This window comes from Macrobrachium rosenbergii, chromosome 37 (genome assembly GCF_040412425.1).
Source record: "Macrobrachium rosenbergii isolate ZJJX-2024 chromosome 37, ASM4041242v1, whole genome shotgun sequence".
Classification (NCBI taxonomy): Eukaryota; Metazoa; Arthropoda; class Malacostraca; order Decapoda; family Palaemonidae; genus Macrobrachium; species Macrobrachium rosenbergii.
Genome location: NC_089777.1, coordinates 11,691,698 through 11,717,988, shown reverse-complemented (window position 1 = coordinate 11,717,988; position 26,291 = coordinate 11,691,698). Strand labels below are relative to the sequence as shown.

General features: G+C 35.1%; 1 protein-coding gene across 12 annotated transcripts in view; it reads left to right on the top strand.

The window, feature by feature from the left end:
• LOC136825299 (adhesion G protein-coupled receptor L1-like) overlaps positions 1–26,291 on the top strand; it is a 41,187-nt gene that overhangs the window by 5,132 nt on the left and 9,764 nt on the right. For 3 of the 12 annotated variants that reach the window (XM_067081408.1, XM_067081407.1, XM_067081419.1), the window contains exons 3-13: positions 2,394–2,495; positions 6,830–6,937; positions 7,960–8,058; positions 9,569–9,667; positions 12,444–12,539; positions 14,184–14,279; positions 15,447–15,545; positions 19,920–20,018; positions 20,963–21,061; positions 22,808–23,007; positions 23,744–23,920. In XM_067081408.1, the coding sequence (XP_066937509.1) occupies positions 2,394–2,495; positions 6,830–6,937; positions 7,960–8,058; positions 9,569–9,667; positions 12,444–12,539; positions 14,184–14,279; positions 15,447–15,545; positions 19,920–20,018; positions 20,963–21,061; positions 22,808–23,007; positions 23,744–23,920 (1,274 nt within the window). Of the gene's footprint in view, positions 1–2,393; positions 2,496–4,328; positions 4,534–4,874; positions 5,097–6,829; positions 6,938–7,959; positions 8,059–9,568; positions 9,668–12,443; positions 12,540–14,183; positions 14,280–15,446; positions 15,546–19,919; positions 20,019–20,962; positions 21,062–22,807; positions 23,008–23,743; positions 23,921–25,419; positions 26,067–26,291 lie in introns of those variants that run through there. The other 9 variants (XM_067081415.1, XM_067081411.1, XM_067081412.1 and 6 more) reach the window with 9 other exon arrangements.

Below are 26,291 nucleotides of genomic sequence, written 5' to 3'. Positions count from 1 at the left end.
AAATCTGCAATGAATTTTCCAAGATATAACTATGATATTACCCTTCAAAACAATGCATCTTCGTGTCCAGTTGTTGGTCCCGGTGTTGTGTTGAAATCATTCACAGAAAAGCAAGAGGAACTGTAGCTACGAAAATCAGCTGTGTATTGATTTCCTAAGATGGTAACATCTTCGTTTGTTATTCAAGTACGATCTTTAAAAGTAACAGGGATGTTACGAGAGAAAAATATAATTAAAACCATGGCATCCATCGTTTTTTGCAGTTTAATTGCTCAGTATTGAAAGACATTTGGAGGTTTCAAACCTATCTCCCTTCAAAACTGAAGTAATTAAGTATTCATGGTGTTTGCACTGTGTTGCTTCGCTCGAGAGAGATAAAACTGAATATTTATTTTTCCCCTAAGGAATCACTTCACCCAGACAATATATAAATAAAAAACATACAATAATACAAGCATCTCAATCCGAGAGCAATCGCATTGCATAGAATATTTTTCATTGTTTCTTCTGGAGGGGTTGGATGTGAAGAGGATGGCGATGACGTCCCTGGAGTTCAGTACCCTGGGCAAGGGATGACCTGGGCACTGGTACCCATGGGACTCAGCTCATAGAATCCAGGGGCCAGAACCCTCGGCTTGTGACTCTGGGCCAAATCCTTATGGGGCAATCCCTTGATAGTCTGTCTCTTGCCACTCCAGAGAATGTTTCTCAGAATTAAAAGTTATATATATATATATATATATATATATATATATATATATATATATATATATATATATATATATATATATATATATATATATATATGTGTGTGTGTGTGTGTGTGTGTGTGTGTGTGTTTTAACCCTTCCATACACATAGACAAAAACCACACCATCCACTGCACACTCTGTTCATTACTTTTTATGTCACTCCTTCCACCAACCTTTCGTCCTCCATTCTTTCCACGTGAGCAAACCATCTCAGGTCACTCTTACCAGTCCTTTCACATTCGCTAACCTTTTTACTACTCCGCACCTCCATAATACCTCTTAGTTATTGTCATACCACATATACCCCATTGAGTTCAGCTCAACTGCTTCAATTTTTTTGTCGTTTACAGCTGTCATCCACACTTTACTTCCATAAAGGAGAGTCTGTTCAATTGGCCATTTATAAATTCCAACCTTTGTTGCTATAGACCTCTCTGTCACAAATGCATACTGAAAAAGATAAAAAATAAAAATAAATTTTAAACAAGTAAAACATGCACTGAAGTTTCTTCGGTGCAATCTAGCATTCTATACAGCCGCTACAGTGTATAATCAAGGCCACCGAAAATAGATCTATCTTTCGGTGGTCTTGGTATAATGAGGTATGAGCCGTGGCCCATGAAACTATAACCGCGGGCCGGTGATGGCCTATCCTATATCGTTGCCAGAAGCATGATCATGGCTAACTTTAACCTTAAATAAAATTAAAAATTACTGAGGCTAGAGGGCTGCAATTTGGCATGTTTGATGATTTGAGGGTATATGATCAACATACCAATTTGCAGCCCTCTAACCTCAGCAGTTTTTGAGATCTGAGGGCGGACAGAAAAAAGTGCGGACGGACAGACAATGCTGGCACAATAAGTGTATTCTACAGAAAACTAGGAACCGCCATTCATCCTGAAGTTCCATGGGAGCATAAAGGGCTCTCCTAAATTTCAACCCCTATAAATGGCCGCATGGGACTACGAAGTTCCCCAACTGTGCCTCTTGAAATTCCTGTGACTGGCACTTCGTCCGGTGGCTCTTCTGATCCCGGCCCTCTGGCCTCCGGAGGGAGGGGAGGTGGATGCTTCTGCGTCACTAGTAAGAAAGCTCAGCACCTCTCCCCGGGACCTGTCCATGCATGCAAAAAACCTGAAGATTATTTTGGACAAAGGAAATGGTGCTGTGTATGCAATGTGAAAGACAAGCAGAGGGACTCACTTTAAAAAGTGGGTAACTTTACAATGTGTCTGTTCAAAATTCAGAGGTTGTTTTAGGCTATACCACAAAAGGAAGAATTATTGTAGCACTCCACCCCTGGATCCTTTCATGATTGCCAGACCTTTCTACTTTATAAAGGCCATCTTTATCACTTTCATTTTAGTTTGGAAATAATTTTTTTTTTTGCATATGCTCTTCGCATCTGTTGCATTTACCGTTCGTGATGTTTAACATCAAGACGAGAATATGAAATGTGATAATTTACTCTGTGAGCATTCACGTGAGAAAACCTACTTAAAAAGAAAAGAGCAAAAAGTAAATTTGGAAAGACTGTCCCCTTTTTGCGCGAACCGCAGTGAACCAAAACTGAACAATGTCATCATGCCAAATAAAGTCAAGAATTAGTTGGAGCATCCCTATCTTTATCATTTGCAGGAGAAACCCCATTGCATCGAGCCATCAAGATGGAAGAAACTCCAGAACGATTCAGAGATATTTTAGGGTCCAACCCAAACACTGAAGCCAAGGTCAGCTCAGGTAAGATGAGATCTATCATCTCAACATTAGTCATGTTCATACTCTTTCCTCAAATATTTTTGGCTCAAGTGCTATACTCGCAGACTAAAAGTTCTTGACTCCAACGCTATACTCGCTGACTAAGTTGTGATATATTCAAATCGTACATACGCGCTTTTATTAGAAATATTAGCCTATTATTGTAATATTTCACGACCCGTTTTGGTCTTAATTTCTTCTTCTTCCAACTTTGAGTAAGAAGGATCATGTTGCACTAGACGTGAATATGATGTTCTTATGCACTATTTCGATTTTACTGTATCAAGTATTTTTCCTTTTATCTTAAAACTTCCCTTTCAAGACAGACACTGCAGGAGCAAAAAAAGCAAGAAAGGACAGTAGATCTTAAACATAAAACCATGAAAACTATCATTATTAGAGTTTGTATAATCGGGGAGACTAACTTATTCGTGTGAAGATAGGCTGATGTAATTTCTGATATTTTTTTTATTTTACTTATAAAGTTTTCAGTTTTTAAAAATAAGTTCGTGTTTCGTCTAAAAGATGATTGATTTGAACTGAAAAAATCTACGAACCAGGGGAAATCTTTCAGAAAAGGACGAAAATTCTCTAAAAATTCATGGAAATTAACAATCGAGGACATCTAAGTAATAAAGAAGATCCTCTTCAAAATGACTCTGACTCTCTTCAGCTGTTTTCTCTCTCTCTCTCTCTCTCTCTCTCTCTCTCTCTCTCTCTCTCTCTCTCTCTCTCTCTCTCTCTCTCTCTCTCTCTCTCTCTCTCTCTCTCTCTCTCTCTCCTGCGTTTGTGTTGCTTCGTCCTGTATCGATTTTCTGAGGCTCAATCATTGCTTTCAAAACATGACTATCCCAATGACTTTCTGATCAAGCTTTATGTTTAGTTACAACGTTGAATCAAAGTTTCATCCAGAATTAAACCTCTTATGCACAAACATTGATTTTTTAGTAATCTATCAACTAAGAAGACCTCTAATACTTAGCATAAAAAGTAACATTTTCATTCTCATTGACGTAACTGCTTGATAAGGGTGCATGTTTAAACTGAAAAATTTGCATTGGTGGCTACTAAATTGCTGAAAATGTTATAATAACGTGTATGAAATGAGAAGAGTATATTTTACTTACTGTGTTTCTTCGTAAAAATACTTTTGAGGAGGGATATGGGAGAGGTGGGACGGGGGGAAGAAGATGCAAGGAATAGAAATAGACAGAGAAAGTTGACTCGAGCTGCCGACCTTGCTGTACAGTGGGTCGAAAGAAGAAGATTCTGAAATGAATCTACACATATACTTTAAAATATGCGACAGTACCTGAACTCCAGCATATATCTTAAAACACATCGTACTGTGAAAATTTCAGTACCAATAAAATGCTGACTTGTTTGAGCATACTGAAAGGGTAGACACCATTTTGTTATTTGATAAAAAAAATATATATATATAAAATATATATTTTGAAGGCTGTAGTGGGTTTGTACCTTCAGCAATGGCCACAGCAGAGGTATAACATAACGTAAATGGCATTACCTCCTAATTCATCTCTATTCTTTCCTTTCCTCGGCTGACGTTAGTTAGATTGCTTGATCATTTCAAATTTCATTTCTTGGGAGGCCCCATACGTAAATTGAGTAAGGATAGTGTGAGCATTTTCATACACGATTAGTATCAGATTTAAATTTACGATTCTTACCTCATTGATATTTGTTTACTAACGTTATAAATCAGTTCCTTTTATTTTGCACGTATTAATCCTTTTTATTTAGTTCTTCCAATGTTCTGTAGTACTGTTGTGTCCTTCCATCGAGGTAAATTCAAAGAGGAGCCGTAAGAAAGGCAAAGCTCCGAGCAAACTACTACTACTAGCGCTCGGCCCCCTTTTGAACTCCAAAAGGGATCACAAAATTTTCCGAGCTTCGTGCAACGAGCTGCACTTTTGGAAGCCTCTAGAAAGGTTGATGGGCCATGTACTGCAGTACATATGGAAGAACTGTGACTTTCTCCCGTCGTAGAAATAAAACAGTAATTATATTTTCCAAGATAGTCATTATATCTCCCTAGAATGTTTGGTACTTTTGCGACGCGTCGAGTTAAAATTCTCGCGTTCACCTTATTTCAGTTATCCTAGCCAAGCCTATGCATCCAACATTCACCCTATTTCAATTATCCCAGACTAGTTTGTGCATTCAACATTCACCCTATTCAATTAGCGGGGTAGAACTGTATTGTAGGTCCGCGGCGGCGACTGCCTTCTAACTTAACTTTTCTACAGTTATTTGTCGCTAATTATGAATTTACCTTTAATTTTTGGCACTCGAGTGTAATTAACTTGCAATTAACCCCTGAAGTCCATCCAACAAGGGGTTTCCATAGGCGATCTTCACAAGACAGAGCACTGTTACGTCTGTTCCGAACAGTTCGTATCCCGTCCGGCAAGTGCAATAACTTGTTAACGTATGGGTACCCAACCCCCCCCCGGGGCCAGTAACTAAACACGGCGAAGGGACATTCCATTTGGCCGACAACGAACAGATGCACCACCAGCATCAGAACCCCTAAAAGTGTAGAAAAAACCGGTTGAAAAGGTAAAAACAGGCGCAGAGCTAATATATAGAATTACCCAATTAGCTAACCTTAGCCTACCCTAGCCTATGCGTTCAGCATTCAGCATTCGTCCCTGCTTTTCAACATTCTCCCTATTCAGTTAGCCAATTTAGCCTACCTAGCCTGTGCATTCAACATTCTCCCTATTCAGTTAGCTTAATTTAGCCTACCCTAGCCTGTGCATTCAACGTTTGCCCTATTTCAATTATCCTAGCCTAGCCTATGCATTCAACATTCACCTTATTTCAATTAGCATAGCTTAGCCTACCGTAGCCTATGCATTCAACTTACATCCTATTTCAATTAGCTTAGCTTAGCCTGCCCTAGTCTGTGCATTCAACATTCACCCTAATCAATTAGTTTAGCTTAGCCAAGCCTAGCCTATGCATTCAACATTTCACCCTATTCAGTTAACCTGCCCTAACCTATTCAATGAGTTTCACATCTAGTATAGGCTGTGTTTGCTTCATCCTTCGTGAATATTATTTTTTGTCCTAAATATTGAATTTTACTTGGGTTGGAGCTTCTCATGCATCATAGCCTATAACTTTTGTAAATGCCTTGTGAGGGTAAGTACTTTGTCAATATGAGTACATTGTCTGAACTTCTTACTCCCCTCATCAAAAAGCGGGCAAGTTATAAGCCCTGCATCACTGTTGTCTTGGGGAAACCTGCTGCCCTTTCAGGAGATGAGTTGAAAATCAGCTTTTTGCATCAAATTGTGGATCTGTTTGTCAGCTATGATGATGATAGAGATGATCCTAGTAAATTAAGTGAAATAACTCAACAGGTGGATTATTATGATCTAGTTCTAGGTAGATTAGATGAGTTAAACCAATAATTCAAGAGTTTGCAAACAAATGGTAGCCCGAGCAAGCCTGTAGTGGCTGGTGAGTTGCCTAAACTGGCCTACAAGGAATTTGATGGCAAATCAGCTAACAATTTAGAGTTCAAAATCTTTTTGATACAATTTAACAACTTTGTTGATGCTTGTGGAACATTGTCTGATTCTGATATATATACATACATACATACAGGCAGTCCCCGGTTTACGACGGGTCTGGCTTATGACGTTCCGAGGTTACGACGCTTTTCAAATATATTCATCAGAAATTATTTCCCAGTTTACGATGCATGTTCCGGGGTTACAACGTGTCATACACCGATCCGACGGAAGAATTATGGCCCTAAAACGGCAGAATAATAAATTTTTTTTTTTTTTTTTTTGAAAAAACTAGGATTTTTGACGATTTTTGACAATTTTTCGGTTTATGACGCAGCATAAAAACGGAACCCCTGTCGTAATCCGGGGACTGCCTTACATATATATATATATTATAGAATTTATTTTTATATACATATATGTCTTAATAACAGGGCCTCATTTAAAAGGGTGGTATCTAGCAGAGATATGTATTTAGAAAGAGTTACAAGCTTATAACTTTTTCCTGAATAAATATCTCTGGTAGAAACCATCCTGTTTATTTGAGGCCCTGTTATTAATTGTATTAATGTACAGAACAACTGTGCAAGTAATAAATTTTATATAATATATAAAGGCTATGTATGTGTGTGCACTCTTCATTGCATGAGCTCATGGATGAGTCTCAAATGAAATGAAAGAAAGCTATGAATGATGTTTACTGCAGTCACAATTCTGATGATATATATCTCAAGAGAAGCATTTTCCACCATAATATATTTCCCCGTGCAGTCTCTGAAGGTCGCACTGCCCTGCACGAAGCCGCTGAGGAAGGTCGAGGAGATATCGTGAAACTCCTCCTCGAATCTGGTGCAAATGTCAACGCCAAGGACAATTTCCGTGAGTATCTGATTGAATTCTGTAAACTGGCACTGCAGTGGCTGAGGCCATTGATGCTGGATATATATTTAGACTTATTGCATTCTTATTACTATCCTAATCCTATTCTCCTTGCATTTTAATACATTTTTATCTATTTATTGATTTCTTTAATTTTTCTTTCTAATAAGTTAGATCTCCCCTTTGTGTATTTCTCTTTACCTTCTCTTACTTCCAAATGAGCACCATATTCTTTGGAAGCTTGAATTTCAAGTCAGTGGCCCCTGTGGGCTTGTTCCATATGAATAGGCTTCATCTCCTGAACAATTATCATTACAAACTCTTCTTCTGCCTTTTAGTGAATTTCCTGAGCACTGTATAAGTATTTTGGTGAATACTGCATCAAGTTTCTTAGCAGACAAGCCATAAAAAATGTTTCAGGTTTATATATTTGGGTTTTTGTGGGAAATACTATTTATATAAAGGGTGAATAAGTAAAGAATATGCTTTGAACACAAACGTAATTATCAAGTTACGAGAAGGGTTAAGAATAACTGGTGAATGCTTGCATACTATACTTGAAAGAATGTAAGAAAGGTTGGTACTAAAGAAAGTAAGTAAAATCATAAATTAAGGCTATATAACATTGCCTAGTATGTTTAGAAAGGCATTTGAAAGTTCAGTCACTGATAGAGCAAGTTGTAATTATCAGTTAGGGTCTCATCGGCAAATTTAGTAAATCATTTGAAAGTGTTATAACAGAAACGAGTAATGTATATTCCCAATACCAGTAAAGTAATAGTACATAATATAACTTGAAGGAAACACTAGAACATTACAGTACAGTCAACCCCCGCGATTCGCAGGTGATGTACTGTATATGTGTGTGCATGTGTCACTGCATGCTTGCAAGGGCTTGTGGATGAATCCCAAATGAAATGAAAGAAAGCGATGAATGATGTTTACTTCAGTCACAATTCTGATATATATCACCAGAGAAACATTTCACACCGTAATCTACTTTCCCTGTGCAATCCCTGAAGGTCGCACAGCCCTGCATAACGCTGCGCATAATGGTCTAGTCGACATCATGAAACTCCTCCTTGAATCTGGTGCAAACGTCGATGCCAAGGACAATTCCCGTGAGTATCTGATTGAGTTCTGTAAACTGGCATTGCAATGGCTGAGGTCAAAGATGCTGGATATATATATTTAGGCTTATTACAGTCTCAAGACAAACTCCTCTTTTGCCCTATAGTGAATTTCCTGATTTTGTAGGTATGTTGGTGAATACAGCATTGTGTTTCTTAACAGAAAAGCCATGACAGACGTTTCAGGCTTATACGTTTGGTTTTTTGTAGGAAATTCTCGTCCCTAGCTTGACAAACTGTCATATGCCATTATTTCTCCATTCTGAGAAATTTGGCTTCAAAGATTTGGATATTATGCAGAGCTTCTAATTAGCTCATCCTTTGAAGCTATTTGGTTTGAAAATATGACAGCACGGACAGCTGAAGTTTTTGAGATATTGTAGAGTAACAAAAACTAAGACACTTTGGCTGGAAAACTCAAAACTTAAAAAAATGGGACACACCAGTTTGTCAAAACAGGGACACACTATTTATATAAAGGATGAATGAGTAAAGAATGTGATTCAAACAGAAATATAATTATCAAGATAAGAGAGAGGGTAAGAATCATTGGTCAGTGCTTGCATATTACAGTAAACCCCCCCGTATTCGCGGTCTCATGATTCACAGATTCACCTATTTGCGGATTTCTATGTGGAACATATTTGCACATTATTTGCAGAAAATTCACCCATTCACAGTATTTTTCACTGAGAAATATTCACGAATTACTGTATTTTCATATAATTTTCATGACTAAATGCACTTTCTGTGATAAAACTATTAAAATACTCGGGTATAAGCATTTTTTAGATTTTTTTTTTGTGTTTTAACTATCAAAATAGGCAGTTCTAAATGTTTTTAGAGGGATTTTAAGTATGCGAAGATTTTAGCTATTCACGGGGGAGTGTGATACGCATCCCCTGCGAATACGGAGATTTACTGTATTCTTGGAAGAATGTAAGAAAGATTGGTACGGGAGAAAGTATGTAAAATCACTAAATAGGTCAGCTATCAATGCTTAGTATGTATAGAGATGTGTTCGAAAATTTAATCATTGACAGAGCAAGTTGTATTATCAGTTAAGGGCTTCATCAGCAAATTTAGGAAGTTGTTTGATTGCATTATGTAGTAATTTATATCGAATTCAAGTAACGTATTGGTACATTGTATAACTTGAAGGAAACTCTAGAATATGACTCACAACCCTGGGAATATTTTTCCACATGATTGTTTAGTATGCTTCGAATGCTGTGTGAAAGGATGAGAAATGGAGAAAGGGTTATCACAGAATGTTTGATACAAAAAGAGAAACTTTGAATAATGTTGGTACTATAAAAGTACTTTGAGTGGTAGTTTGCAGAAAGGACATCAATAAATAGGATATTGCTTTCCGTGTCAATGCCAGTTTGAGATCAGGTGGCAATGCATCTCCATGACTTGAGAAATCAAATTTGAAAAGCTTGCATCTCATTCGCGAGTGCAAGAGCCTTCTACATCTTTAGAAAAACATCATTTTCAGAAACGACACCTCTGTTCCTAGCGGTCAACGGGCAGCATGTGAATGCTTCCAAGGCACTGCTCAGTGGAGGAGCTGATCCAAACATTGCAAACGAGCTTGGTAAGTAGGCCTACCGAGTATGAGTCTTGTAAACATCTTTTATCCTTTCATTTTGCTAGCCTAGTCTCATGTGCTTTCATTAACGATGGTGAAAAGAGAATAGCTGGCAATAGCAGAGAATTGAGGCAAGGAAAGACGGAATAATCTCATAATTAAAAGAGAAAGGTTGAAAGGAAAAAGAAGTAGAAATCATTTGATTAAATTCAACCAAACGCTGTCACTCTTATCGTCACAATGCAAAACTGGAGACGTTCAATGCGTAAGGAAAATTTGTTCAGTGCAAAGGAATACATGAAATAAACAAAGGACTGTCTACAAGTGAGGGGGAGAGTAAAAATGGAAGAAAAACATGAATATCATAGATGTTTGCCCATTTTTTGTTTTAGATTCAGTACTGAATTGTTGTTAGAATGGAATAGATAAATTGCACATCAACTGCTTTTTCAGTATCTCTCTTTCTCTCTCTCTCTCTCTCCCCTTTATATATATATATATATATATATATATATATATATATATATATATATATATATATATATATATATATATATATATATATATATATATATATATATATATACACACACACACACACAAGCAGTCCCTGGTTATTGGCGGGGGTTCCTTTCCAACTGCGTGACGATAAGCAAAAATTGCCGATTTTCGGTTAGCGCCTCTGTTAGGTATGTATAGGTGCCAATACCCAATTATCGGTGTCAATAAGCAGAGATCGGTTCATATTGGGGCTAAAAGTTGCCGATTATCGTCGCTAGACAAGCGCCCAAAAAAAAAGATCGCTGATAACCGGGGACTGCCGGTATATATTATATATATATATATATATATATATATATATATATATATATATTATATGAGATTATAATGTATAATCATTCATGTTTTAACACACTGTGTTTGTGGAAGTTAGTTTAAATGCTGGAGAGAGAGAGAGAGAGATGTTCTGGAAACATTATCAGATAACCATTTCCTTTGTACCCATCTGTTTTTGACCAAAGGGAGATCGCATTCGAAGGGCCACTTTGCTTATCTTGACGAGATGACAGTTCTCGGCCGAACGCTTGTTACATCTTTATTCTGTGGGCCTGTTCTGTACTTAATTTTCTCTATGCCTTATTGTATGTTCCGTAATCTGAGGAGAAGGAAAAGGGAGGAGAGATAGTCTGACAAGTTGACAGGACTTTTTGAGCCAGATCGTCCGCAAATTTATTTCTATTTACCCAGGTGTCCAGCCTAAAGGGCGGATGCTGTCAGTCATACAGATAAGAGCTCTGGCATGTTTCTTCTGAGCCTTGGAATACTGTGAGTATTCAGTATTGAGTGTTCTGTTTTTAACATAAGGTGTTCTGTGTATTCTTTGTGTATTATGTGTTCTGGGATGTGGGAGAAAGGGGCCCAAGTTATTCTAAGATTTGAAGTGGCTAATTGGCAACTTAGTTTGAGGATAAAAACCATATTACAGGACTAATGGAGTTAGTCTACTACGAGATCTCAAAGACATGAAATTCTCTCTCTCTCTCTCTCTCTCTCTCTCTCTCTCTCTCTCTCTCTCTCTCTCTCTCTCTCTCTCTCTCTCTCTCAAATCATAGAAGGGTATAAATTGGTTGCTCCCTAAATATATAAGTTTTATAAAACTCTCCCACAAAATGTATATTTGTGTATGGCCCTTAAATATTTGTGTTCTTCAAGCATTGTGTTTATATATTACCAAAGGAGTAAGGTAATGTGCTTATTTGCTTGTATTGTACTTAGGTGAAAATTGAAGTGTTATCTTTGAGTAAGTTTTAGAAAGATGTGAGTTTAGCCTTTTTTTGAAAAGTGAAGGTAATCTTTTGAGAGATTGATATAATCTTTAATCATATTTTATCTTAGTGAAATTGCTGTTGGTATATTTCCATTTTTTGCATATTCCATTCTTGTGTTTGTGTTTTCATATTACTCATACAAGTTGAAATGTTTATAATTTTCACAATATTTACCCAACGTTTTGTGTTTGTGATTACTTAAAGTTTTGTTGGTGTTAATTTACATTGTTAAGATTTCAGTGCATACTTATTATTGAGATTTCAGTGAATACCTGTATTGACTCCCATTTATTATTGGTTTAGTGAACACTTGGGCCAATTGCAGATGTTCAGATTTATATCTAAAACTTGAGTGAAAGTTATTGGTTTAAATTTTACTTGATTAAAGTAATTTCATGATAAATTAAAGTTTTGTGACTTAATTTTGGTTAAGAAATACGTTAATCTTACACTGTTGTCAAGTAATAGTGAATCTTTTTGAGACTGTGAACTCTGCTATAACTTTTGAACTTAGAAATAAATTTATCTGTTTAAAGTTTCAAGAAGCACAGTGTTTCATTTTGACCACCAGTGATTAGAGATATTTGTGTGTGTGTACATGGTAAGTGATATATCTGTTTGTTCACCTGATACTTATCTAGGTGAAATAGAACCAGGGAAACAATTTTAGTATTTGTTGGAGTGATGCCCTTTTTCCCCTAGTCTGTTTATGGATTATCAGTTGTTACCTCACCCATAACTTGATAAATTTAGATTGAATTTTCAAGTGTTAAGCAAGTTTTAAGGGATCACTGTACCTTTAGAGTATTCAGTCTTAATATTTTTTTTATGAGGTTTCAAGTGTCTGGCTGAAGTGAGGTAACTTTTTGGGTCTTATTATTTGTGTAATAACCAGGAACTTGATCACTTCGTGACAATACTGTATATATAAAAGCAAAAAACCTTTCTTTCAGGGCAGACCCCTCTGCATCAGGCTGCCTTCAGTGAAGAATTTCAGATAATTAAGTTTTATGCGCAGAGGAACACAAGCGTTTATACTGCGACCATAGGTAAATTTCATGTTATTTTATTACTGTAACTCCAACCCTGTGGGAAGTTGTGGTGATATTACTTACATCTTTATGTAGTCTTTTAAATAATCTCAGACAGAGGTTCAGGGAATTTTTTTGGACATAAGGGAAATTTTTGAAAATTTGGGGAAACTTTTTGAAAATAAGGGAAAATTTTGAAAAATTGGGACACTGTTTGGAAACAAGAAAATGTGTTGGAAATAAGGGAAAATTTTGAAAATTCAGGAAAATTATTTTGGAAATAAGGGAAAATTATGAAAATATGGGGAAATTGGTTGGAAATGAGAGAAAATTTTGAAAAATCGGGGAAATGATTTAGAAATAAAGGAAAATTTTGAAAATTCAGGGAAATTATTTTGGAAATAAGAGAGAATTTTGAAAATTCAGGGAAATTTTGTGTAAACAAGGGAATATTTTGAAAAACTGGGGAAATCTGGAAATTATGGATACCATTTTGAAAATAGAAAATCAGGGTTATGGTAGTAATGCCACTGACAACAGTCAGACTGAGGAATGACTCTGACACTCTTCAGCTGTTTTCTCTCTCTCTCTCTCTCTCTCTCTCTCTCTCTCTCTCTCTCTCTTTTGCTTTTGTGGTGATTCTTCCTGTGTCAGTTTGCGAGGCTTATTCATTGCTTTAAAAACATGACTTATCTCAGTGACTTTCTGATCAAACTTGACGTTTAGTTACAGTGTGGACCCAGGGTTTTACTCTAGAATGAAACCTTTATTTGTTAGTAATCTATCACTAAGAAGGCCTCCAGTACTTAGCATAAAAAAATATTTATTCTCATAGACATTCATATAAAAAAAACTGCTCAATAAGAGTGCAAGCTTAAATTGAAAAATCTGCATGGCTGGCTACAAAATTGCTGACAATGTTAAAACAAGTATAAAATGAGAAGTTTACATTTTCCTTAATGTGTTTCTTTGCAAAAATACTTTTGACTTTGAGAGAGTATTGATGATTGCTGTTCTGAAATGAATTTGACTTTCATTTTCCACAAAATTCAAAATATTTGACGGTATCTGAATTGCAAAATAAATCTTGAAACACATTGTACTGTGACATATCAATACCAATTAAATGCTCACATCTTTGAGCATACTGAAAGGGTCAGACACCATTTTGTTATTTAATAAAGAAAAATATATTGAAGGGTGCAGTGGTTTTGTATCTATAGCAGTGACCACAGCAGAGGTGTAATTTAAATGTCATTACCTCTTAAGTCATCTCTACTCTTTCCTTTCCTCAGTTGATGTTGGTGATATTGCTTGATCATTTCAAATTTCACTTTTTTGTTGGGGGTTAGGTTGAGTGATGCATATATATATATATATATATATATATATATATATATATATATATATATATATATATATATATATATATATATATATATATATATATATATATATATACATATATATATACACACACACACATTTATAGTGTGTGTGCGTGTTTTTGTGATCATGTGTGTGGGTCAGTGTGCTGTTGTGTGCACTCATGGATGAATTTCAAATGAAATGAAAGATAGCAATGAAAGATGTTTACTACAGTCACAATTCTGATGATATAAATTTTCTGCAATAATATATTTCCCTGTGCAATCTTTGAAGATCCCACTGACCTGTACAAAGTCGAGGAGAGAGGTCGAGACATCACGAAACTCCTCCTCGAATCTGGTGCAAACGTTGACGCCAAGGACAATTCCCGTGAGTATATGATTGAATTCTGTAAACTGGCATCGCAGTGGCTAAGGCCACCGACGCTGGATATATATTTAGGCATTACAGTCTCATTACTACCCTAATTCTATTTGTCTTGCATTTTAGTATTTTATCTTTGTATTGATTTATTAATTTATTTTTTCTTTTCAATAAGTGAGATCTCTTCTTTCTGTATGTCCCTTTACCTTCTCTTACTTCCTAATGAGCACCATATTCTGTCAAAGCTTGAATTTCAAATCAGTGGCACCTGTGGGCTTGTTCCATATGAATAGGGTTCATCTTCTGAATAATAATAATCATTACAAACTCCTCTTTTTCCTTTAGTGAATTTCCTAATTCTATATAAGTATTTTGGTGAATACTGCATCGTGTTTCTTAGCAGACAAGCCACGACAAATGTTTCAGGCTTATACATTTGGTTTTTTGTGCAAAATACTATTTATATAAAGGGTGAATAAGTAAAGAATAAGCTTTGAATACAAACGTAATTATCATGTTATGAGAGAGAGTAAGAATAACTGGTGTATGCTTGTGTACCATACTTGAAAGAATGTAAGAAAGGTTGGTACCGAAGAAATTAAGTAAAATCACGAATTACAGCTGTATAACACTGCTTAGTATGTTTAGAAAGGTGTTTGAAAATTTAACCATTGATGGAGCAAATTGTCTTATCAGTTAAGGACCTCATCAGCAAATTTAGGAAATCGTTTGGTAGCATTCTACAGTAGTTTATATCTCGAATTCAAGTACAGCTACAGTAATTTATATCTCAAATTCAAGAACAGTAACATATTACCGCTTAGTAAAACTTAAAGGAAACACTGGAACATGACTCACAATCCCAAGAATATTTTTCCACTGATTGTTTAGTATGCTTCAAAGGCTGTGTAAAAGGATGAGAAATGGAGAAAGGGTAATCATAGAATGTTTGATAGAGGAAGAGAAATACTGAATAATGTTGGTCTATAAAAGTACTTTGAATGGTTGTCTGCAAAAAGGACATCAGTCAATAGGGTGCCGCTTTCCTTGTCAGTGCTGGTTTGAGATCAGGTGGCAATGCATCTCCATGACTTGAGAATTCAAATTCGAAAAGTTTGAATCACATTTGTGAGTGCGAGAGCTTCTACATCTTAAGATAAATGTTATTTTCAGAAAAGACACCCCTGTTCCTAGCGGCCAACAAGCGGCATCTGAATGCTGCCAAGACACTGCTGAGTGGAGGGGCTGATCCAAACATCGGAAACGCATATGGTAAGTAGGCCTACTGAGTATGAATCTTTTAAACAACTTTTATCCTTTCATTTTGCTACCCTAGCCTCATGTGCTTGTATTAACGATGGTGAAAAGAGAACATATGGCAATAGCAGAAAATTGAGACAAAGAAAGATGGAATAATCTCATAATTAAAAGGGAAAGGTAGAAAAGAAAAAGGTAGAAATCATTTGATTAAATTTAACCAAACGCTGTCACTCTCATCGTCCCATTGCAGAACTGGAGATGTTCAGTGCACAAGGAAAATTTCTTCAGTGCAAAGGAATACATAGAATAAACAAAGGACTGTCTACAAGTGAGGGGGAGAGTAAAAATGGAAGGAAAACATAAATGTCTTAGATGTATGCCTGTTTTTTGTAGATTCAGTATGGGACTGTTAGAATGGAATAGATAAACCGCTCATCAACTGCTTTTTCGGTATCTCTCTCTCTCTCTCTCTCTCTCTCTCTCTCTCTCTCTCTCTCTCTCTCTCTCTCTCTCTCTCTCTCTCTATATATATATATTTATATTTACATATATATATATATTATATATATAATTATATATATATATTATATTATATAGTACAGTAAACCCCCGTATTTGCGGGGGATGAGTACCACACCCCCTGCGAATAGCTAAAACCTGCGAATACTTAGAAACCTTCCAAAAAGACTTAGAACTGCCTATTTTGATAGTTCAAACACACAAAAAAATTGGAAATGCTTATACAGGTATTATCCTACTTACCATGGGGTTAGGTTCCAAAAAACACCATCGTTTGTTGGAAAAAACCTATCTCAAATATAGCCTGGCCTTCACTAGGGTATTCGGTACCATGTATACATATATGGTAACCTAGTGTACACTATAAAGTATACTCTATACATACACGGTACAGTAATTATTAATATCGGCTAATTCTGGAGGTTCACGCAGAGTGACTTATGATAATTCAAAACAAAGAAAAATTGAATAACAAACAAGAATTAGTTTAGCCGACACTATGGTATACCGTATACATATACGGTAGCCTAGCCTACATTATACTGTACTCTATATTCACATTTCGTATTATACAAACATCAACATAATGAATATGCATCTTTTCCATGGATCCTTTAATATGTTATGCTTTAATTCACTGTGTCCAATCATATTGTATATATTATTATATTGCTTTTGAATTATACATTGCCATCATAGCGATCAGTGTTTGGTTTTGGGAATCGTTTACACTGCGTTTATTTCTCCATATTTAACTCAGTTTAGAGCGCTTTTCTTGCTTCTGGTTAGCGTAAATGAATTTCTAGGTACTTATTTATATAGGGCAAGGTTATTTTTCGTTATACGAAGTGTTTTAAAGTCGAAATATAACTTAAATACTTCTCGTAAAATTAATTAACTATTGTTTCGTTAATAGATGATGTTGGCTGTTTGGGGGCGTTTGTTTTGTGTAAAATAAATGAAGATTCCTTTTGCTATTTTCACTTGATTTCATCATAATACAAGCTTTACATATTTATTGTTTATCAGGGTAAAAATAGCAGTAATGTGTTCTTTCATGCCCATTAGTTTTGATTAAAATGCTCTTTCTCCAATTTTAATTAAAGTTGAGTTTCATCCATGTTATCGTTGCACGATAATTTATAGTCGTTAGCAGCTTGAACATTGTTTTCTCAGCTTCAGCTACAACTTGCAGTTTAAATTTAGCAGTATATTTCCTTGCCGATCTTTTATCCTTACCGAATAAGGGTATAATGTAAAAATATATCAGTCCTACTCTACTTAACGAGTTAATGTCATTTGTACTATAACTACAGTAATTGTCTATTACCTTATGGTGGTTGAAATACTGCACAAGCAAAATGGCTGTTATCCAATTCAGTGATAAGCAAAACAACAGTTTCTTGTTCGGTTGTTTATGGCTGTACGCATTTATGGAAGAGTATAACGTTACTAACAGTACTTTTATCATTCTCTTTTACTTTTTTAACTAGAAGATGGGATGAAGAGATGGAGGAAAAGAAGTTGGTCTGTTGTAATTTGGTCTCTCTCGCTGCCTGATTGTATGCTGCTGTCTGTGCCTGTGCGAAATTTAAAAATATTTTATGAATATTGTCATATCAGTGTTAATTGCTTACCCCATTGCAAAATCAAATAATCAGCTCAGTGGTCTGGTAAAACTAAGCTATACTTACTTTACATAAGGAGAATTATCGTAACTCGAGCACTACCTGAGTATTTTAATAACTTTATCACAAAAAGTTAATTTAGTCATGAAATTAAGATGAAAATACAGTAATTAGTGAATATTTCTCTGTGAAAAATACCATGAACGGGCAAATTTTCAGCGAATAATTATATATGTATGTTCCATACAGAAATCCATGAATCATGAGACCGCATAATATAATATATTTACTGTATACATACATATATATATATATATATATATATATATATATATATATATATATATATATATATATATATATATATATATATATATATAATGGAGGGGAGAAACCAGTTTCCCTCTCTATTTGAGTTATGTATTATTTAATCTTAGAGTATTATTATTATTATTGTTATTATTATTAATATTATTATTTTTATTTAATCTTATTAATCTTAATAATATTTGAAAATTAATAAATTTTTATAAAAAAAGTGTATTTAGTCATGAAAATAACATCAAAATACACAGTGAATATTTCCACGATGAAAAAGTCTGCGAATTGCCGTCTTTTCCACGAATAATTTATAGATATGTTCCACAGAAAATCCTGTGAATCTTGAGAACGTGAATACTGGGGTTTACTGTATATACATACATACATACATATGTACTGTGTATATATATATATAATGTATGTGTATGCATATACAGTAAACCCCCATATTATATATATTCTTAAGATGTGTGTGTGTGTGTGCGTATGTGGAAACCCCACCATTCTCAAGATTCGCACAATTTTCTGTGGAACATATCTATATATTATTTATGAAAAATTTGGCAATTCGCAGACTTTTTTGTTGGGAGATATTCACTGTGTATTTTGATGTTATTTTCATGATGACTAAATACATTTTTTTATGATAAAAAAATTATTTACTAATTTTCAAATATTATTAAGATTAAAATAATAATAATAATAATAATAATAATAATACTCTAAGATTAAATAATACAAACTGGTTCAAACTGGTTCCCCATTCATGACGAACCCGGACCTCATTAAAGCGAAAGATAGATGCTCAGAACTGATACTATTGAAATATTAATATTATATGAAAGTACTATTGAAATTTTATTAAAATGTTAAAGTACTATTGAAATTACATTAAAATGATACATAAGTGTTTCAGGATGATAGTATAAGTATTTTTAGAGATACATTTTATGATAAAATAATGATGCACAGTATGTACTAATTTTCAAACATTAACATTAAGTTTAATCAGATTAAATAACATTAAATAAAAATAATAATTCTCTCTCTCACTCTCTCTTATTTAGATGAGAGAATTTTTCCGACATGTAAAATGTACGTATGATTCTTTTGTGTGATAAATAAGTGATTTCCCTAATAAGTACTAATTTTCAAATTTTAAGATTAATAAGATTAAATAATAATAATAATAATATAATATAGTATTTTCCATGCATTTGTGTAGTAAATTTTTTAACATTTTAAACAAAGAAATAGTGATTCCCAGTCTTTTTTTATCCTCGACTTGAGAAAGGAGGGGGGAGGGTAAATGTCAGTTTACTTGATAGTTTGACATATCGGCCAGAGGGGAAGAAGTGAGAAGTGTTGCACTCAGAGGCTCATGAATTTCAATCTTTTGATGTCATAAGGAGTTATTCCTCTCTCTCTCTCTCTCTCTCTCTCTCTCTCTCAGGAAAAGATAGTGTTTGTGTGTGTGTATGTGTGTGTGTTTATAGTGTTTTAGAAATGTGTAGTAAAGGTATTACATCTTTGGAAGACAAAAAACAAACATATAAATTTTGTTGTTGTCAGAGAGATTAAAGAGATAAACTCTCTCTCTCTCTCTCTCTCTCTCTCGTATGTATATATTTTTAAGGATCTAATGTTTAAGATGATTTTGAAATTATATTAATAATATACTTTCAAAGATTAATACAGTAATAAGATAATTTAAGGTATATTTGAGGTAGGATGATACTTTAAGTATACATTTGGTATTTGAACTTTCAAGATAGGCAGTTATAAGCGTTATTAGGGGGGTAGCAAGTATTCGCGGATTTTAACTATTCGCGGGGCGTCTGGAATGCATCCCCTGTGAATACAGGGGTTTTACTGTATATATATATATACACATTTAAGCAAAAAATCTTTCTTTCAGGGCAGACCCCTCTGCATCGAGCTGTCCTCAATGATGATCTTCAGATGATAAAGATTTTATTGGAGAATAACGCAAGTGTTAATGCTGCGGACAGTGCAGGTAAATTTCATGTTTTAATTTTATTATTGTAACTCCAGTTCTAGGAGGAGTTATGCTGATATTACTCACATCTTTATTTAGTGTTCTCTTGCCTTTGGACCTTTTAAATAATTGAAGACAGGTTCAGAATAAAAAATTTATTGAAACTATGATATGTCCCTTTTGCAAATGCAGTGTCCACCACTTTGCAGTTGGTGATGGTGGAAATGCTTTAAATTAGAAAGTAGACAGTTATTTAAATCATTATGGTTTCTGCCTTATTACAGACATCTTTACAGTTTCTGTGTAGCAAGCATGTCATCATGTATACATTGTTGGTCATTAGTCCCTTTCATTTGTGGGGACACAGTCATGTCTCACTGAAAGGATGACAGCACAGTAGGCTAAGAACACTGTCAGTTTGTCTTTGTAGTTCTGAAGTACCTTACGGAGTACTTTGTATGAATGCAAAGGCAGATACGAGAGAAACTTAATGCATAACGGTACATTGCATAATCTTATTCATTCGTCTTCTTGTTTATTTAATTATGAAGGAAGGGTAACAATGAGGAAGATTAATGCCTCTTGAAATCATAAACACAAATAGAAAGCAAGTTAGCACCACCACATAGGTTAAGGTAAAATTAAGTGATACTTCGTATTAAATATAACTGATGTTTTTTTTGTTTATATATATATATATATATATATATATATATATATATATATATATATATATATATATATATATATATATATATATATTGATTGATTGTGTGTGTGTATGTAGACATTCCAATCAAGATTGTGCTCACATGGTCCTAATGTAGTCTGCATTAATTTAGAATAACTTACTGATATTGTTAGACACAACCATTGAAACTAAAAATTTACAAAGAATCTTGATAGTAAGTTTCTCTTCAATCAAACAGTGAAGGCTTATCAGTCTTTTTTTCTTTTTATAGGGAATAGTCCCATTCATCTAGCAGAGGCAAAGGGTTTCCAAGAGGCTGTAAGAGAAATGAGAAAGAAGTGTCCAAACTTCCAAACAAAAGATCATGGAGGTAAGAGTGCTGAGATGTTGATTTGAGAAAAATAAGTCTCTATAATTCGGTTCTGCATATACCGTTTTTGGACAGACGCCTTTCCTCTAACTGTTTTCCTCTTCTGCCTTGCCACCTAGGATTCTAGACCTGTGCCTAATTCTTCCTATCTCTTTCATTTCTTCCATTACGTTGATTATCTTCGCTACAGCTTGATACCTCATTTCATGCATTTGTTATATGTAAACATTATTTTCAACTATTATGTTGGACTGGTTTTAGCTAAGGCTCCTTACCGGTGCACGGTGGACTGATAAGGGGTATCCAGTCTACCAGTCTCTGCTAGTCTAGGCTGCTAATCTGTTAGTCTGCTAGTCAGCTAAGCTTATAGGCTGCAAGTCTGCGAATCTTCTAGGCTGCTTGTCAGCTCAGCTGCTATTCTGCCAGTCAGCTAGTTGCTAGTCAGCCAGGCTGCTAGTTTGCTACTCTGCTAGTCCTGGTTAACTTGAAGCTGTGGCTTGTTTAATAGCATCTTACTAGCATCTGCCCTCAATCTTTCTAACCAATCTTAAACTAGTTTCTTTGACTGCCAACCCGGTCTTGTCATAACTTTTGAAGTTCAAGTGAAGATACAATGCATTATTAGACAGTGCATTACTACCTAATACTATTCTTGTATTTTGATAATTTTCTTGCAACTTTTATATTTATGTATTAATTTGTTAATTTTCTTTTTTAAAAAGTGATGTCTTCTTTCGAGTGAACGCCATATTCTGTGGAATCTTGAATTTCAAGTCAGTGGTTCCTGCAGGCTTGTTCCATATGAATATGGTTCATCTTCTGAATAATAATAATAACAATAATAATATCTTTCACACCATTTCCGATGTTCTCCACACATATCAGCCGCAATATGTTTTGCTTTGTTGTAACCCGGAAATAAATCAAATAAACCATTTCTATCTTATTCTTAGCACAAATGAAGCGGCGTTGCTTTTGTTTTTTTTTAAGAAAAAAAATAATCTACAAGACTTTTAACTTTGCCCAAAGAGAAATTTTCCGAAGTTATTACGCCACTGAAAACAGTTCAATCGGACAGCAAGGCAACAAAACTAGGTAAGGGAAGAAACATTTGTGCTGATGTATGAACTGTCAGTGCACTCGCATTCGCACAATTGGTTTCAATTGAATATCTAGGTGTAACTTCACATTTTTCTGAAAAAATGAGGAATGCTTGAAAGTACAATGCTGTCTCACTGTAGTCAGTGAATTGTCATGCTGAATGAGTTGTCACAGCAAATTTTTTACTAAAATATATTGAAAGGATCTTTAAAAAATTTGCATTTTTTAAAATAACCTTTGATAAGCCACACAGCCAGTTCCCCAAACCGTACTTGTTGTTATAATGCTATAGATAATTATAGTTCCAATCGGGGAACTAGATTACGAATTAAACCTGAAAGGTCGTGTCCTTTACATATCAATGGTAACTTGGGGTTTTAGTTATCGAGCAAAAGCAAACTAATGATTCAAGTTGTTGACATCGTGAAATTTAATTTAAATGACAACTACAAAAATTTATTTAAGATATTCTAGCACATCAAATAAAAAAAAAAATTATAGGGTTCTATAGCAAATAAAAAACTTGTGACTACACTTCTTCAGCGCACAGACAAGATATTTTTAAGTCATATCAGACTAAAGTGTAGTTCACATAAAATATATCCACATTTCACAGAATTAATTGTGTGGTACTGCATTTCCCAGAGGCACCAAGAGCCCCGCATTTAAAAGAAGTGAACTGTCAAGGAAGACACGCCAATATTACGTGGGTTACCGGAAGTGATCCTGGATGTCAGTCCACCCTCAGCTATACAATCTTTCACAATGAAAGTAGAGAATACAGTGACAAAACTTTCCAGGAAACACGCCACCATGAACCTAACGCCATGATCTACAAACTTGGGGTGAGTTCTTTTCAAGTTTCAAAGCATGTTTTTTTGTGGAAAAAATTTAGTGTTTTACTTACATTTTATTTGTTTACTAATTTGTTAATTATTTTTTTTTTCTTTTTCAGCAGGTGAGCCCTCTTCTTTCTGAATTTCCCTTTATCTCCTCTTAGTTCTTTCTAATGAATGTCATATTCTTTGGAAGCTTGGATTTCGAGTCAGTGGCCCCTGTGGTGGGCTTGTTCCATATGAATAAGGTTCATCTTCTGGATAATGATGATAATAGAAAAATAATTATAATAATGTTGTTTGAACTGATGTGAAAGTAAAAGGAAATGAAGCTTTAGATATGCAGCTTTATTACTGTTATTTAATTTTCTTAAGATACAACTTCAAGACTGCATCTTGGAATGTAGGACTAGTAGGAATAGAATTAAGAGCGTCAGGAGGATATCAGATGGATTGGAAAACAAAAACCAACAGACAATATTGGAGATAAGGAGAGAACACACACACATATAAATATGTGTGTATGTATACAAAGGCATAATGTATGTATGTATGTAGTTATACATACGCATAATGTGTGTGTTTGTTAAATTTTGCGACACCAGTTCTCTCCTTATTTACAATACTGCCTGTTGGTTTTGTTTGCTGACCTGTTCGATATCCTTCTTATGTGCGTGTGTTTTTATATAAAAACAGAAAGAGAGAGAGAGAGAGAGACATTCTACAAAGTTGAATTCTTCCACAGATGGTTGTGGAGCCTTGGACGAACAACAGCTTCTGGGTGACTGGGCAGAACAATGCTGGGACTTCAGATGCTTCGAAGGTGTTGAGCTGTAATGTCCCTCCAGACCTTCCCTCAGGGAACCCATCTGATGTCAAAGTTTCTCGTCTCGTGCCGAATATTCTCACTGTGAAGTGGATGGTATTACTGATTCAGTTTCTTTCACTTATTGCTTAGATTCTAGAATGTATTTTGTTTTGTTTGTGGCATAGGAGCAACTTTTAGGTAACTGGAACAAGAGGACTTGGCACTTTTCTTGCTGTTGCGTCCCAACTTGTAACAGAACAAGGAAGCGTCATTAGTATTCATCAGTTTTATTTCATAATGTTACTGGGTCCTGTGCCTGTTTAGATCAAAAGGATTTACACCTTTTTTTACTTGGCATTTATGAAAAACTAGAACTGTGTGAAACACTCTTACTTTGGTCGTTGGTCTCAAGACCATCTCTTGTGGAAGTCTGAAAATTTAGGCTTATCAAGTTTGATCAGTCCTCCATTCAATATGCTTACGAATTAGAATGATCTTCCTCAGTCTGTTTCCTGAACTTGTTTAACATGCCTCTTAAGAGGCATTTTTGTCATCACCTATGGAAAGAGATCCCAAACAGAGCCTATTATTGTGGTGTCTTACTGAACAGCATCACTTAAGGAGAGTTCCTAAAACAGCCTCTTATTGTGGCATCTAACTTTACAGAATATGAGGCAGAAATGATCATATATCTTTACTTACTGAAAAAAATGCATGCTTTAGGATGAATAGCATTTAAACATGATGTAAATCCTCTGCAGGTAGTACCCCGTAATCACCACAATGGCCCAGGTTTTCGGTATATGGTGTCATGGCAGAAAAGGGAAGTGAGGAAACCTAATAACGATTCCTACAGTGCAGAAGAAACGGAAACTGGGCAGAAAGGGCTCAACTTAGGATCAAGTGACGATGTAAACTCTGGCAAAATCAACCAGAATTTGATTGAAGAAAATGGAGAAGACATCGATGAGGAAGGTGGTAGTAGTGACCATGACAGTGAGGAGGAGGAGGAGGAAGAAGAGGAGGAGGAGGAGGAGGAGGAGGAGGAAGAAGAGGAGGAGGAGGAGGAAGAAGAGGAGGATGTGGAAGAAGAGGAGGAGGAAGAAGAGGAGGATGAGGAAGAAGAGGAGGAGGAGGAGGATCCTGCTGATGAAAATGTGACTGAAGTAAAGACTAATCCAGAGGAGATTCGAGGGAGAAAATGGAACAAATGGGATTTAAAAGAAATAAAGGACTGGACGAAAAATGAGACTGAAATAGAAGTAGACCCAAACTATTCTTACCTGATCAAAGTAGAAAGTTGGAATGACTTGGGTCAAGCTCTTATTCCAGCGCAGCCCATCACATCGATGGGAATTCCAGGTAGGCTACAGTCAATAATAAATTTTTTTTTTCTTAGGTGAACAAAGTGCATTCTGGATATGTACTTTCAATGTTAATTGCTTGAGTTTAATAAATGTTACAAGGGAAAAAATTCCCACTGAAAAATGTACTAAAAAGTTTGTCATAGATGGAAAAACCATATTAAAATTTGTCATCGTGATTTATGCATATAGGAAAATTGGTTGATGATAGATCACTGAAAAGATATATCAAAGAAACTGATGTACAGGTGTACTTAGTATACAATGAGGAAAGGACAATACCTAAAAAAATTAGGATTAGGTACCACATCAAAATGTTACTCAAAACAATGTAATTCCTCTGTTTTTCTCTCTAACAGTTGCAATAAAAACTCCACCATTGGTCAGGTATTCAGCATCTTCAGTAAAACTGAGAGTTTGCCATTAAAACACTTAAATGGATCAGCTGAAGATGAAGAAGAAATGAAGCCCATAACATCTAGTTCTAAAAACACCATCTCTGTCGATAATAATAATACTGAGGAGATATTAGACACAGTGTCTACAGCCACACCACCACTAGCAAGTAGTTCATCCAGTCGAATCCTTGTGAAAGAAGATGCACTGACAGATTCAACTAGAACTCAAGCGTCAGACCTAATCGGATCTGAACCTGTCAAAGCTACATTACCGTCATCAGTTGTAAATGACATTTTTACAACTTTGCCCCCTCAAAGCGATGATCCCCAGAAATTAAGATGCAATCAGAAAGAGGGAAATTTTTCTGAATATAACTGGCAGTTAACAACAGTTGAAGTTAATACAAGTCTAGAAATACTGTGTCCAGAAGGTCTTTCTGGCTCTGCCACCTGGTCATGTTTACCAGATGGAAACTGGGCGACCATGCCAGATATAAGGTATGTAATTTATGTTTCTGATCTCTGAAAAATGCCCAGTTCTTTCATGTATGTGTCGTATGGAATTCTGCATTGTTTCTTAAATCATGTTTGAAATGTATCTTGAAAACACGTCATACCTTAACAGCAATATGCAACAGAAATCAACCTCCTAATTGAAATACAGTATAGTCATATTTTCACAGAGTACAAAAAAGAAACTCTTGTGACTTGTTAATTTAAAAA